The 15,069-nt window shown below is 34.5% G+C and overlaps 3 protein-coding genes and 1 pseudogene across 3 annotated transcripts; 3 read left to right on the top strand and 1 right to left on the bottom strand.

The window, feature by feature from the left end:
• Window positions 1-1,323: 1,323 nt before the first annotated feature.
• Window positions 1,324-1,976, top strand: LOC111015456 (auxin-responsive protein SAUR24). Its single transcript, XM_022290485.2, has one exon. The coding sequence runs from the start codon at window positions 1,451-1,453 to the stop codon at window positions 1,733-1,735; it is 285 nt and encodes a 94-aa protein (XP_022146177.1). The 5' UTR covers window positions 1,324-1,450; the 3' UTR covers window positions 1,736-1,976.
• Window positions 1,977-3,230: 1,254 nt separating this feature from the next.
• On the top strand, window positions 3,231-4,885 carry LOC111015441 (auxin-responsive protein SAUR20). The gene has a single exon (XM_022290467.2). The coding sequence runs from the start codon at window positions 4,395-4,397 to the stop codon at window positions 4,695-4,697; it is 303 nt and encodes a 100-aa protein (XP_022146159.1). The 5' UTR covers window positions 3,231-4,394; the 3' UTR covers window positions 4,698-4,885.
• Window positions 4,886-8,157: 3,272 nt separating this feature from the next.
• On the top strand, window positions 8,158-11,740 carry LOC148212744 (auxin-responsive protein SAUR23 pseudogene; annotated as a pseudogene).
• A 714-nt stretch (window positions 11,741-12,454) lies between these two features.
• Window positions 12,455-14,621, bottom strand: LOC111015439 (small ribosomal subunit protein eS12). The gene is made up of 5 exons (XM_022290465.2): window positions 14,503-14,621; window positions 14,355-14,395; window positions 13,470-13,758; window positions 12,812-12,877; window positions 12,455-12,714 (listed from the first exon to the last, which is right to left on the bottom strand). Exons 2-5 carry the CDS (start codon window positions 14,360-14,362, stop codon window positions 12,655-12,657), a joined length of 423 nt encoding a protein of 140 aa, XP_022146157.1. The 5' UTR covers window positions 14,363-14,395; window positions 14,503-14,621; the 3' UTR covers window positions 12,455-12,654.
• Between the last annotated feature and the right edge of the window lie 448 nt (window positions 14,622-15,069).

The following is a 15,069-nucleotide window of genomic DNA, read 5'->3' as shown; positions in this document are numbered from 1 at the left end:
CAATATTATGGACTAAATTAGAAAATGGTGAGCTTCACTAACCAAATTATATGTTTAATCTTTCATATCCAAATCAATGAAGTTTTCTTCCTTTTTTTTTCCTAATAATATACCAAATCAATGAAGTTGGAGTGACCTGATTCATTCAAATTCATGTATATGCTATACTCTACATTTTCTAATAGCACATTGTGATCAATACTTTGTCAGTTTTAAAATATTCCTAAAAATCATACATTATTATCATAGCATGTTCTAATATACGTATCACAATTTTTTATCATTAAAAATCAGATTTTTTTAATTAAAAAGACATCACATTTACAGACTAAGAATCAGATGAGAGCTTATCAACATACCATGTGCAATAATTTACCCTTACAACTCTTCTAACATCTTCTTCAAATATTAACCATATAAAATAGTAGATAAAAATAATAATTTCTAGTTACTTATATTTTAGGTTTAAATATTACTTTGGTTCTGATTCAGCGCCTTATATTTTTAAATTTATAAAAGAGTAGATAAAAACAATAATTTATAGTTACTTATATTTTAGTTCCTATACTTTCAGATTTGATTAATCTGGGTCTGTATTTATATTTTCAAATTTTCAAATTGTTCATTTTGGTTTTGTATTTTTAACTTTTGTTTATTTTATACTTTCAAAAATAATCTATTTTGATTTTTATACTACTAAAAAGTGATCATTTTAGTATTTATTTACAAAATTTTAACATAAAATTCTCTACACAATAGAACTCTTTAATACAAAGCTATTACTATATTTCAAGAAACTTATTGAATATATTATCGTATTGAAATCGCGATTCAAAAAAAAAAAAATAAATAAAAGACTCGTTTCGAAAGTATGAAACCAAAATAGACCAAAGCTAAAAGTATAAGACCAAACGTATGTTTTGGAAGTAGATGAACAAAAATAAAGAGACTACATTGACCAAAATAAATAGTTTTTATTTTAAAGTTATAAAGTACATTGTACTATAATATAAAACACAATAAACCTAACTGGAGTTCTTAGACCTAACTTTGGGTTCATAAATGATCCAAAATTATTCGAATAAATTAGCAGCCAAGTCTAACAAGATGTGTCGTGTCAAACTTTATAATCGCTTTATAATAAAGTCTATAGTACACAAATCAATTAATATAATATTAACTACACACCCATCAACTTCCAATAATTTCTCAATTTGATTTATTGAAATAATAATAATAATAATAATATTAATATAAAGGGGCCCTCCAATGGCCAACCACCAGTCTACAACAGTCAATTCCCCAGCTGAGAAAGGCCCTATAAATTCAAACCCTAAATCCTTCAAAATACCAAATCAAAACTTTCAATTTCACATTCATCTTCTTCGCTTTCTCTTCGATCAATCGAAGCCAGATTCGATATTTTTTCACCTCAAGCGGCTTATTAGCAATGGGGTTTCGTCTTCCATCGTCTCTGGCCAAGCAATTGCTGAGGAGGAGTTCGGGAAATACATCCGCCGTGCCGAAAGGTCATGTCGCCGTCTACGTCGGAGAGTTCCAGAGGAAGCGATTTGTGATTCCGATTTCGTATTTGAATCATCTTTCGTTCCAGCAGCTTCTCAGTCGAGCGGAGGAAGAGTTCGGATTCGATCATCCGGAGGGCGGTTTGACGATTCCTTGTGGAGAAGAGGCGTTTATCGATCTCACTTCTAGATTGCAATTGCAAGTCTCTTAAAAGCATGAAGAGCTAGGGCTGGATCTCGATTTTTGCCTTTGGCTTTTCCTTTTTTTTTTTCCTTCTTTTTTCCTTCTCTCTGAAATCCTTCAGCCATGGCTGATTTTTGCATTCTGACTGATGTTAGAATGTTTATGGAACCCAATTACGTTGCCTTCGGGTCTGTAATGAGTGGTGTTGGAACTTGGAATGGTGAATTTTCCACCAAATGGTATAATACATGTAGAACTTTTCTGCATCATTTTCTTGTTTATCCTCGGTTGAATTAGCATTATAACCTACCATTAGATCCAAAAGTAAAACTGAAATTCAAAGTTTTTCTTGTTGAAAAAGTTACTATTCTATTGAGATGAACATAAAAGTTGCATACTTTCGGAAAAGATATTTGAGCTCCCAGATTTTTGTTGATCTCTGTTCATGATTTAGACAGGTCAGAAGACCATTTTTTTCTAATGCAGTAACTGTGGAATAAAGTTGATGTAGTTAGTAGGTTATGTTGGTTAGTTAGTTAAACTGTTAGTCCTTGGTTGCTGTTATTTTAGTTATTGTGTAGTTGTTATCCCAGCAGCCCCTATAAATAGCTTCTGGATTTCAGTGTTTAATGAATATAAATCTCTTCAAGATTTCTATTTCTACCTAGATTGTGTACATCAAATTGGTATCAGAGCATCCCGATTTTCTAGATTATTATGGCGGGAAAGAAGTCAATCAATATTGGAGATTCTTCCCTCGCCAACAAAGAAATGGAGCAAGCCTCCATTCTCTCAAAACAAATTCAAAACAAATTGTTTAAACAAGGTTACTGCAGACTATATGATTAAGAAATTGTTTAGGATATAATTTTCAAAACAAATTCTAGCTTTTATCTTCAAAATATTTCAAAAAATTATGATCAAGTGGCCAGACAAAATTTTTATGCATATGAAGTCACAATTTTTGTGGATAAAAATAAGTGAACTCAATCAATAGTATGTGGGTAATCCTCCATCGAAGAAGAAAACTAGGAGAAAAAAGAGCCGGAAAACATAGGTTTAGTTTGACAATAATTCACATATGTCTCTAATCAAAAGGTTATGAATAATTGACATCTAACTCTATTAAAAGGTCAGAAGTTCAAATCTCTCATTCCATTTGTTATAATAAAAAAATTCTCAACCATTTGAATAGTCATAAAATCAACTCTTTTCCATGCATGACAGTGAAGTAGAATTTTATTTGGAGGGAAAAAAATTTCAAACTGTTAAGTCTATAAGAGCATAAGTGCCTTATTAAGAGTATATATATGTATAGAACAATATTTAGGTTGACTGGTCAGTACCTATCTCTATGCCGATTACTATTAAAAGAATTAACATGACATTATTTAAAAGATATATATATATATTTACATTTATCTCTTCCACGTGTCAAAAATGTAATCGTTTCATAAGATAGGTGTGGATGATATATATATATATATATATATATATATATATATATATATATATATATATATGAAAAGAAAAAGAAAGTATGTCCATTTTTGTTCACAGTTGAAAGCTATGGTACAGTGTGAAGTACAGTAGCCTACTTTTAGGCCTATTTTCAATTTTCAGTACCAGAAGTCCATTTTTGAGCCATTGGGTCCACTGATACAGAAATCTATTAGATGATCAGAAAGCTTCTCACATGTAGATGTTTCTCTTTGTTTGAACCAGAATCTAGTTACTTTTAAAAGCTCGAAACCACAGAAATATCACTGATCAATTCCCATAAAAACTTTTCTATCTCGAGCTCATAATCACAAGTAATTTTAGTTGTTTTCTCTGCATTCTAATTTTAACAGGTGTTGGTGAATTCCAAGGTACGTTTCTTAGTAAGTTGTCGAAAGGTACTATGTAGCCCTTTCCTTTGTTTAAATCGAATTGAAGACGAATCTTCTACGCACTTTCTTGAACCATATGCAGCTTTATCTGTTCATGGAGTAACATAACCAAATGAAACTCGACACGTTGCGGTCTTTAGAATCCCGCAACCCACAATGATGATAAGATTCAATCCATCTCAGAGTTGAGATACGAAAATCCAGCTATGCCAGCTGCTGAAAGTAGATGCAACTACTTAACTCGGTTCGACAGTGAAAAGCATAACTCATCCTTGTTCCATTGCCTGTCTGCCTTTACTACTCAACCAGCTGGTCTTTATGAGGGAGGACTATTTCGTACCGATAATGAATACCGAAAAGTGATCGTAACTTCTGATTTGATGCGTACATTATCCATCTCGTACCGTTTCGACCTGAAAATTAGGTCCAATGATGCAGCCATGAGCACTTTCCCAGAAAGTCACTCACATGGATATGCATTTTCCATGTACAGTCTCTGTTATGAATTTCTGTGAGAGAGAGAGAGAATTATTCTAAGTTGATCAAAGCCATGTGAAGGGGTCTTCCCAACGACAGTCTTGAATGCCCCACAAACAGCTCCTTTTTCCCAAAAGAAAAAAAAGCTCTATATATAACAAATTCCAAATGAGCCTTCAAACACCAAATTAGACTTCATAATATATTCATCAGTTAACTCCCTTGGCTTCCCCAGCTTGTTCTATAAGCAACCGTCCAAGAACGACCGGTCTCGTGGTGGTACATTTAACGTCACCGTCTTTGTCTACGACGATAGCAATGGGAATCCGTTTGCCATCATCTCTGATTCATCATGCCAAGCAAATTCTAAAGATGCAGTTGGGTTTCCACAGAAATCAGTTGAATGTTCCAAGAGGCCATATTGCAGTTTATGTGGGCGAGATCGATATCCAGAGGAAACGTTTTGTCGTTCCGATATCTCTCCTAAACCATCCTTCATTTAAACAACTTCTCAGCCACGTCGAGGAAGAGTTCGGATTCCATCATCCCCACGGGGGCCTAACTATTCCTTGCAAAGAAGATGCCTTCATAGATCTTACTTCTAGATTTCAACACTCTTGAAGGAAGGGAGAACAGAGGCTATCCACCATTTTTTTTCTTTTTACAACATTTTTTTCACCCTTTGTTGGTGTTCTGATTCATTCAAATGTTGTATCAAAGACAATTATAACCTGCTGCTCCTTGTGTAGTGCCATTTTCATGGTAAATTTCCCACAAAGTCAAAATACAAACAAACCAATTCAGCATCAGTTGTTGTTCTAACCTCTCGTTTACTTTTTTGGCTAAATATATGGTTCAGTCTCTCTAATATTTGGGTGTTTTTTTTCAATTTTGTCTTGTGTGTTAACATTTTTCAATTATGAACTAACCGTTTAGCAAATGTTAAAATTAGTTGATGATAAATGTATATGTCATAATACTTAGTGTGTTTACTAAAAATTTACAAGAGTAATTAGCCCACCTAAGCAATGAAAGTTCTAATTCTGTCCTCTAAATTTCTTAGAACTTCGTAGAAATTTCAATTTTTCTCTTCTTAAGTGGTCTAATTTATCTTCTAAATTTCTACCTACTCACTAAACATCCACCAATAGAAAAAGGTATAATTGAAAATTGTTAAAATATAAGGGACTAAATTGAAAAATTACATACAATAGGGACTGATTTGAAAAGCAACCAATCATTAAAGACTAAAACATATATTATCCTGTACTTTTCAATAGTCTATCTGTGACCTGCATTTTTTGGGGACAAAGAAATCATATGTGATCGAATCAAACATTATATTACAATAATTATCTAATGAATATACCAGGAAGCAAAGTTTGCTCTCTGATGCTCGCTTTGAAGGCTGTGGATTATAAACAAAGATTAAGAATAAAAATTTCAGCCAAGTGCATCAATAAACCACAACTTATAGTTAAAGTTATATTTCTTAAATGTATTAAATGACTTTGTATTCTATGTACATGGTTAGATTAAGGGCTGGTTCCAATGGAAATGAGATCATGGTGAAGGAAAAAGGAAGAGTCACTTCTTTTCTTATCAGTTTCCATTGGTCAGAAGATTTAGGCATGTTCGGGAGTGATTTTGGTCGGACCAAAATCACTAAAACGTTACTACTTTAAATAGAAGTAATCTTTTTTTTTATATCCGTGTGTCCGGACCAGCTTACGTACACCTCGACTATTCACGGGCCAACCGCCTAACCCTACTACATTTGGTTGACAAGGAAACTCGTAGGATATTAAATCTTAGGTAGATGGCCACCAGGGTTTGAACCCATTCCCTCTAAGTCCTTTTCTATTTACATTGGCCCTCATTGACCACTTGGGTCATCCCATGATGGTTAAATAGAAGTAATCTTAGTCACGTCGAAATCACTTAAACCTGCCCTAACGTTTTACAACGATATACAAGTGATTTTAGAAAATGACATACGCCAAAATCACTCCCAAACAAGTAGCTTATCAAATTCCAGGTTGAAAATGATTCCAAAAAAATTAAACTCAGAAGAAAGAGAGTGTCTTTTAACAGAATCGTTGAGAAAATTCAGAAGTTTTTTTTGGTAGTTGATAAGATATATAAATGGGGAAGTTGCAAATAAAGAGTACTGAGTCAAAACATCAGAGCAAAATGATGTGGCTTTGACATCAGTATGGTATAGCTGATGAACTTGACATAACAGGGACTAAAAGAAAAACAAGGGACATTAAAGACGAATCCTAATTTCAAAGATTGGATAAAGTAATATGGGGATATAAGGCTATCTTATTCTACTTTCAAACTGTTGAAGGGGCGTCCTCCCCTTCTCAGAAAAATTTACATAAGGTAACATCTAATCTACAAGATCCCGCTTTACAAAAACTCGTGAAATATTTTTCTATATTCAAATATGTGCAACTAGCTCTAATTATATAAGAGAGACCCATTACAATATAAGAAAAAAATGACAACAATAAATACCAAATATTAACCAGTGATATTTACACATAAATCTTTGTAAATAAAAAACACAAGTGACATCTCTCATGACCAATTAGAACACGATGAGATCAATAGATATAGTATCACTATAGGGAATTTTGAGTTGCTTAATATACAATATCCCATAGGGTTGTTTCAGATCATGAATGGAGCCAAGCCACCCATAGGATGTGTGTAACCAAATTCTTCTTCCACTTGACCTAGCAAGTCTCAAAAGTTTCCAATTCAAGTAACTTATTGAAACCTCAAAACTTTGGCTCCTGATAGTAACGTCCTTCCCTTGGGATAATTAGGAATATTGGTAGATCACCAGGAGTCGAAGCTTTGCTCTCCTATACCCGGGAGCACCCGCACCCACCCCAAAGCCTGGACCTAGGCAACATCAAGAGTTTTTTGGTATTAAACTTACCCAAAGATTCAAACTTGAGACCTTTAAGCCGGCATGACTAAGAGACCTCAAGCCCTTATCAATGAGGCTACTTCCTTGGGGGCTAGTTATTAGCCAAGTTATTGGTTATAAATAGAGGGAGTGGGACGAGACGAAGGTAGACAATTGTTTAGCGTGGTTTAGGCTTGAGCGATCTCAAGAGAGGGAGAATCCAAGTACCTCCAATTACTTAGTGATTATCAGTTTGTATTTCTTTTATAGTTCAATATATTTAAGTACCTGGTTCATATCAGCTCCTTCCTACATAAACTACATAGCAGCCCTTGTAAATTGTTGAAGAACTTGAAGATGCACAATGAGTTTTGAGAGATAATTTGGAATAAGAAAAAGTCTCAGAGTTTTGAGAGATAATTTGGAATAAGAAAAAGTCTCACTATATAGTAGAAAAGATCAAGTGGGTAGTGGTATGCAATGAGAAATGAGTGGTGAGTAATCTTTGGATAAAGCCTAATATGAGGCTGTGATGTATCACATATCCCTATCTTTCCAATAAGAACCAATTTCTGAGTTCCTTTAGATAGTGACTTTGTTGGTTGCTGCTGTTCTGTAATACGTTATAGTTTGGAAAGTTTTCTTTAAGTGTTTCGTTGCGCTGAGCGACTTGTATTCGGGGTAGTTTTTGAAGATTTACTTGTATTTCTGTTGTGTGTTTTACAAGTCTGTCATTTCATGGAAACTTATGTAACTTTTATGTTGGAAGTTGTGTTGGAAGACAGAGTCACCTGATTTTTCAGGGCAACAAGCCAACAGAGGACCATTTGAGCTGAAGATGTGTTTCCTGTTGAAGGATGGTTCAACAGTTATTAGTTTAAGCACTCTATACAACAATCGCATTCTCTTGTGAGAGATGAAAATGAAATATCTGAATCATGTCATTCGCTTGCTAAGTATACATTGAACAACTAAAATTATTTTAGGGTTCGTTTGATGACTATTTTGTTTTTTTTTATGTTTTTTAAACTAAGTTTATACACTACTTCCACCTATGTCAAAACATTTTCAGAATCTAAACCAAGTTTTGAAGACTATTAAACGTAGCTTTTAAAAAACTGTTTTTATTTTTAAAATTCGGGTAAGAAGTCACGTGCATTTTTAAGAAAGGTGAAAAATGTGTTAAAAGTAGACAAAATATTACCCAAAAGGACTTTGACGATGCAAATTCTATAACCATGAAAAATTATGAGAATCTTTTGCTTGATACACCAAAATTAAATAAATAAATAAGGCTCGTTTGATATGATAACTATTTTATTTTTGGCTTTTCGTTTTGAAAATTAAACTAGTAAACATACTTTCACCTATGTATTTCTTTGTTTTGCTATATACTTTTAAAAAATGTTCTTTGGTCTAAAACAAAAATCGAGAACTAAGAAAAGGACTTTTCAAAAACTGTCTTTGTTTTTTAGATTTTGCAAAGAATCCAAATGTGTTTGTAAGAAAGATGAAAACATATCAAATAAATTGGGAGCAGACAAGCATAAATTTTAAAAACTCAATACTAAAAACGAAATGGTTATAAAATAGCCTAAATAACAACAAGATCAAGGAGGTTTAGTTATAGGAAAGGGCAGAGACAGATATATATGGTTATGCTGCAGAATGTTCTCACTTTTTATAAGCCTATGTGAGGTTCACATGAGAACAGGACCTACAACTTATCATCACAAGGGCATACTAGGAAAATAGTTGAGATTCATTTATGTACTCATTGTAAAGAAAACAAAAACCTATACATGGAAATCGATTACTGCATAACTGAGAAATTAAACCATAAAACATTAGCCATTAATACCCTTTCTTCATTTTATTAAACAAAGTCATCTCCACCAAAAAAGACCAGTCAAGCTATGTAGCATCAGCAGAAGAATAAGGCTACTTTGACACATCTCTTTCACAGTGAATTTAACCTTTTACTCCATATTTGAACTTTGGATTTTTTGCCCTCGTTCCCATATGCAATATTTCTTAAGAAGCAAGAAGCTTAATTCTGTTTGTATGAAATAAACTTCCACTCATTTAACAGAGCAAATTTAAAAAGGGGCGAATCATGAGTTTAAAAGTAACTTACGACTGCGGTTCTGTTTCAGTTGGCCTCGAATCTAAATACTCTGAGATATGTTAACCGTCATTTCCATTGCTCTGACTCAATGAGATTGAGATGCTACCCACTTGACGATCTTATGCTCGACTTAGCGATTCTCGGAGTGAAGACTGTTTATGTCTGCTAGTGGATTCATAAACTTCCTTTTCTGGTTCTTCCAACATAGACTGCAAAGTAGGCCTTTGCTTTGGTATTTCTACAGCCTTGATAAGGTGCTTCCTTTTCATCAAATAGGCATTGGCAAAGATCCTTGCTCGATGTTAAGAACTCAAGTATCGAATCTTATAACTCCTTTTGCAATTGGGACGTTAAGAACTGAAAGAGAAGTAGTATACCAACCAGATAGTGAAGAGGGCCAGGGCTGTACCTATAAGGTCATGATGTGTTTCCTTAATCAACATAGAAAAGTCAAGGAAATAAGTCACAAGATCGTGTCGATTTATAACTCTATCTTAGATATAAAACTCTTTGAATGTCTAAGTCTTCAAATATAAACATCATCAGACAACATCTACCCATATGCTGATGAAATTACAACATCTTTTATGACTTGCACGCTGACGAGCTGTGGAGCTGTCTCATTTTTCGACTCAAATTCGGGCCTAGCTTCACTATTTGCTAGTCTATTCTCATCCATTGCATTGGCCCCATTGAAACAGTAACTTGTTGATAATTTGGAAAGCTTGTCAAATGGATCTGCCAAGAAAGTTTTTAAATTTTCTTGGCCACTTGTTTGGACTTTCTTTTCTGGTGCAAGAGGGGTCTACCCACCAAAATATGGGGCATATAGAAGTAAAGTTGGTCCATATAGACAAGAGGGTGCTTCAACCAATAGAGCAATCCCATGTGAGCATTTGATGAAAATGGGTCCCCTCTGACACCCATCTCCTACTCTTTTGTGCTCATATCCTCTCTATTTTCATTCTATAAATCCACACCAGATATCAACAAATTCTCATTCAAGTTCCGGAACTTCTCACTAAACTCGCTCGTTCTTCCATCGCCTAAATCAAGTTCAAACATGGGAGTTCGTCTGCCTTCGATTCTCCTTAACACCAAGAAAATTCTCACAATGCAATCTATTTCATCAAGATGTCGGTCCAACGTTCCCAAAGGCCACATGCAGTCTATGTGGGAGAGTTACAAAGGAAGCGATTCGTGGTGCCAATATCGTTCTTGAACCATCCTTCATTTGTAAGATTACTCAACAGAGCTGAAGAAGAGTTTGGATTCAAACATCCAACTGGGGGTTTGACAATCCCCTGCAGGGAAGATGCGTTCATTGATCTCACTTCAAGGTTGCATTCCTCATGAAAGAAAGAACAAAAACTACAATGCCACAAAACCAAAAGATAGTCGAAAATTTTCACCGACTTCTCTTTTCATTTTTGTTAGAAGAGAATCGAAGTAGAATAGAACATCATTGCATATCGATTTTCTGTAAACATATTAGAGCAATACCAACCAAACATTCTCTTAGAAAAACTTCGCATGCTCCAAGATGATTTTATGTTCTTTCTTTTCTCTGTGTCCAAACTTGCCCTTCTAAGTTAAAATCTTTCACACAATGTGGCTATGAACGAATCTCAAGTTGGAATTTGATGACTTTAAATTGGGAATCACTAAATCATATGCCATAACAGTAAAATAAGCCCTCCAGCCATTACCTCGAGGAAAACTTGACATTCTTTCAAAACAACCATATGACCTAACAGCATTTGGTCAGAATATCATGAAGAAGAAGACAACCGAACCGACAATGTTACGGCATTAAGCAAGTAAAAAATGGTCCAAGCCACCGTCATGGTTCCAAAACTGACAGGGTCCATGAACAGGCAAGGGCCGATGGTATTCACCGACTGAGACATTTGGGGTCCAGGGATGCAGGAATTGGCTCTTTCATTATGAGCAGATTCACATGGAGGTTTTATTTTCTTCAGTTTCCCTGTGATGCAGTGTGTCTCAGTGCAACAGCTTGGGCTACTATGACTTGAATGGAACTTGACCAATGGGCATGGGGTGAAAGAAGTGTACTCAAACACCAAACTAACAGTCCCCAAAGCCCCCACTTACCAATCCCTGCCCCAAATACTCTCTTTTTTTCTTTTTTCTTTTTTTTACAACGGGAGTCGAATCTTTACTCTCCTATACACAAGGGCACCGCACTCGGACCCAAATACTCTTTAAAATTAACCATCAGACAGACAAGTCTTCAAACCACGAAGTAAACTCAAATGTTTTTTTACTATTGATTCCTCCTCTAGTTGATTCTACCACAACCAGGTCAGGAATTCAGAGATCTTGTCTTGCTTTAAAATCCCTCTTTTAAATAAAAGATGGATAAGAAATAAAACCTTATACATGAAGGAATGTTTTCTTTTCTATGAAAAAGATTTTTACGATGTTACATCGAACTTGTTCCCCTGAAATCTTGGGTTTGGTTTATATTTCACTTACAGTCTTCATAGATCTCTTGTATATAAAATCCACACTAAATCGCATCATTTATTTGTCACCAAGTCTTCTGAAATTTTAGTGTCATTACCTCTACAAATTGGCATTTTGCTTAAGTTTTCGTTATGATTTGAGCAAGGCAGCCTTACTAGTTCTTCAGCGACAGCAAACCAAGTTAAATAAAGTAGGACTGATATTGTCACACAATATTAAAAACAAATCAATGAAGTATTCTCTCTCTCCTTGAATTTTTTTAGTACATGAAGGTATGAAAATTTGAATCTCATACGTTTAGGAAAAGAGCGAGTACCAACTAGCCCAGTAAAAATGATGCATTCTCCCTCAACTTGAAATTAACTGCTGTAAAAAGTTCAATTGATCTCACCACCATCAACTAATACAAAAGGTTAGTTTGAAAGTTTCCACATCAATAAATTTGTCCATAAATTATTGAATTTCTATTATAAGAGATTGTAGTATGCCGAGGATGAATTTAAAATGTTTGAAATGAAAAACTCTTAGTAAAAAAAACAATTATTTCAGATAATTAAAGACTGAAATACTTTTAATAGGCTAAAAACACTCTTTGCCCTCTCTAAAGTTGGCTAACCCCAAGTATAAATCAACACGTTTAATTTTTCCATTAAATATGATCTCGGCATTTGAAACTCATTCAAGTCTAGAAGTTATCCACACAGAAGTCAGAACAATGATCCAGGATGATCACCTAGTGTGTTTTATGATTAAAAAAAAAAAAACCACGAGACTGTTGCATTAATCTCCAAAGAGAATGAAAAGAGGTAAACCATAATAACTCAGCATAAGGAGATGTTAAAATTCAATTCCCTCTTACCCTTGGCAAGGAGACTCTTGATGAATAAATTGTTCTGTTTGCCAGAAATCTTTCCAATAAATAAACAAAGAAAAACATTGTAGGGTAAACGTGTTCAGCAGAGCAACAGGGAACCAACCTAAACAAAACTAAAGATCAAAAACTTTCTTAGTGAGACCAACAAACACGATTGAGATAATCAACTTGAACTAACATGCTTCTGGACAATGTGAAGTGCCTCGTGATCCTCCCCAAAGTCCTGGGAATAACACATTCAAAATTAAAGTAAACAAAAACGACATTTTGCAAACAAAAAAGGAATAGAACATTTTCTCTCGAAGTGATCATAAGCGTACCTTAACTACAACACAAGAACACCCAACAACCTTCCTAGCCTTTCCTTCAGAATCAATCTTGCATAGCTGCATTATACCGAATACAAAGAAAATTACTTAACTTTGAACTCCATATGAGCAATCTTTTGCAAGTAATATTGTTATATGTATATTAATCACACCTTGTTATCGAACTCAACAGATGGTGTAGAATGCAAATATTAGAGGCAATAACAAACTTTCACAATGGTATTGATAGCAAGACATGTTAGGAGGAAAATGAAGATTTCTATGCATTTTACATGCTCGAGAACATCTTTATATGATCTCGAGCATGTAAAACACTAACTAAACGTCAAAAGTCATAGGTTCAATCATGGTAGAATAACTATGGTATATTTATATAGTGATGCCAGAGATGATGGGAAAAAAGCAAAAGATAAGATAAACCATTTAATCTCAATAAACATGCTTAAAATTTACATTGGAGTTAGTTTGCTATCTACAATGGTATTTGTATTAATTGGGATGTTTTTATATCTCTAGTCCAGCCTAGCTTTACTATGCTTTCCGTTTTTTTCCTCTTTTTACTCCTCCCGGAGTTCATATCTTTTAAACATTTTTGTTTATTATCATTTATCAATGAAAAGCTCTATATCTTGTTAAAAAAATCACTTACACCGGCCCACTCGCCAAGAGTCTTTGCACTTGGAACTGTCATCAAGCTGACGTGATGCTCCCCACAAAGTGCCTTCACTAATTTTACATAATCTGGCTGGTTGCAGTCTTCTCCCAAGACGCATAGCTGAGCAGCATGCTTCTCAATTGCTTTAGCGCTCTCATGTAGGCCTCTAACAAGTCCACCATGGGCTAATGATTTCCTAAGAACAAGTTGCAAAGCCGTCTCGATGTCCATAGGCTCACCAAGAGCTGGGGCGGGAGCCTCAGCCACAACTGCACCTTCATCACTGCAAACGAAATAAGGTTGAGAGGGAATATAATATTACTCTATGGCATAATTCTTTGAAGCAATTGAAGAAAATTATATAAACATTGCAGCAAATATTAAGCCACTAACAGAAGAAGCCTCAATAGCTTTTCACTTCTAGGATGTTACAAATCACACAGGGATCTTGGCTGCTCAGTAACTATTTTTCAATCCCCAATGAAATGATGTTACGAATCACATATTGAACTTCAAAGTTCAATATTATATATGACCCAAAAGCCCAAAGCATATAATTTTCATCTCAAGGGAAAAAGATTTATTGTTTCGTCACCTTCGTCAATGAAGTTTCCACTTACAACTTCTTACTTATCCACACTCTAGAACAGTGAGCACTCGAATAGTTGATTACAAGCTGCAGATTCAACTTTAAAATAAAACAAAAAACCAGGGCATCGTCGATAACTAAATACTGAAAAGGAAGCAAACAAAAACGAAAGAAGAGGCAACTGTTCAATAACTCAGAAAATATAAACAACCACTTCGATAATTTTCACAAAAGAAATGGGAATTATCAGGGAAGTTGAAAGCTTGTTCAATATACAAAATTTCACTTACCCTGACATTTTTCTTCTTGATTTGAAGTTCTTTTTTCCTTCCTGTTGCAAAAAACAGCAAAAGAATAATTAGACAAAAGGGACATACAATTTGAACAAAGAAATACAAGAAGAAGAAGAAGGGAAGAGGCATAGAGGTAGGAGACGACTTGCGAACAGCGTAGAAACCGATCGAGATATTAACGGGCGCAGGGAATTAGGTCAGGAAGAAGTGAGGTTTTTTATGTAGCAGAGATTTGATTTTATGCACTGATGGAAAAACCCTAATTTCTAGTGAGAACTCCGGTTTGGTTCGGTTTTTTACCATAATCTATGTCGAACCATAATATCAGTTTAGCAAATAATTGGCTGGGGTTAATTTTTATGGTTGAACCGATTCCCTTTAGCTCGAGGAAAAAAACCCTACGATCAAGATTAACAACACAACATTTATTTTATGAGGGTCAAAATGGTAAATTGAGAGAATATATGTATGTAGAGGAGTATATTTTTTTCTTTGTTTTTTTTTTTAATTACATTGTATATTGTAAAAAATTCATAGAAATAGAAACTAAAGCTACCCCGTAGGGTTTTATGAAGGGGGAATTTTAAGCATAGATCCGAAAACCCTAATATCTGATGAGCACCCAGTTTGGTTCAGGTTTTTCCATAATTAAGAATCGAACCATAATACTTCTAGTAAACAATTGGCTTAGATTAATTTTTATGGTTGAACC

This window comes from Momordica charantia (assembly GCF_013281855.1).
Source record: "Momordica charantia cultivar OHB3-1 chromosome 2 unlocalized genomic scaffold, Mcharantia_2.0 BLBB01000002.1, whole genome shotgun sequence".
Taxonomy (NCBI): Eukaryota; Viridiplantae; Streptophyta; class Magnoliopsida; order Cucurbitales; family Cucurbitaceae; genus Momordica; species Momordica charantia.
This window is presented reverse-complemented; position numbering and strand designations above follow the sequence as displayed.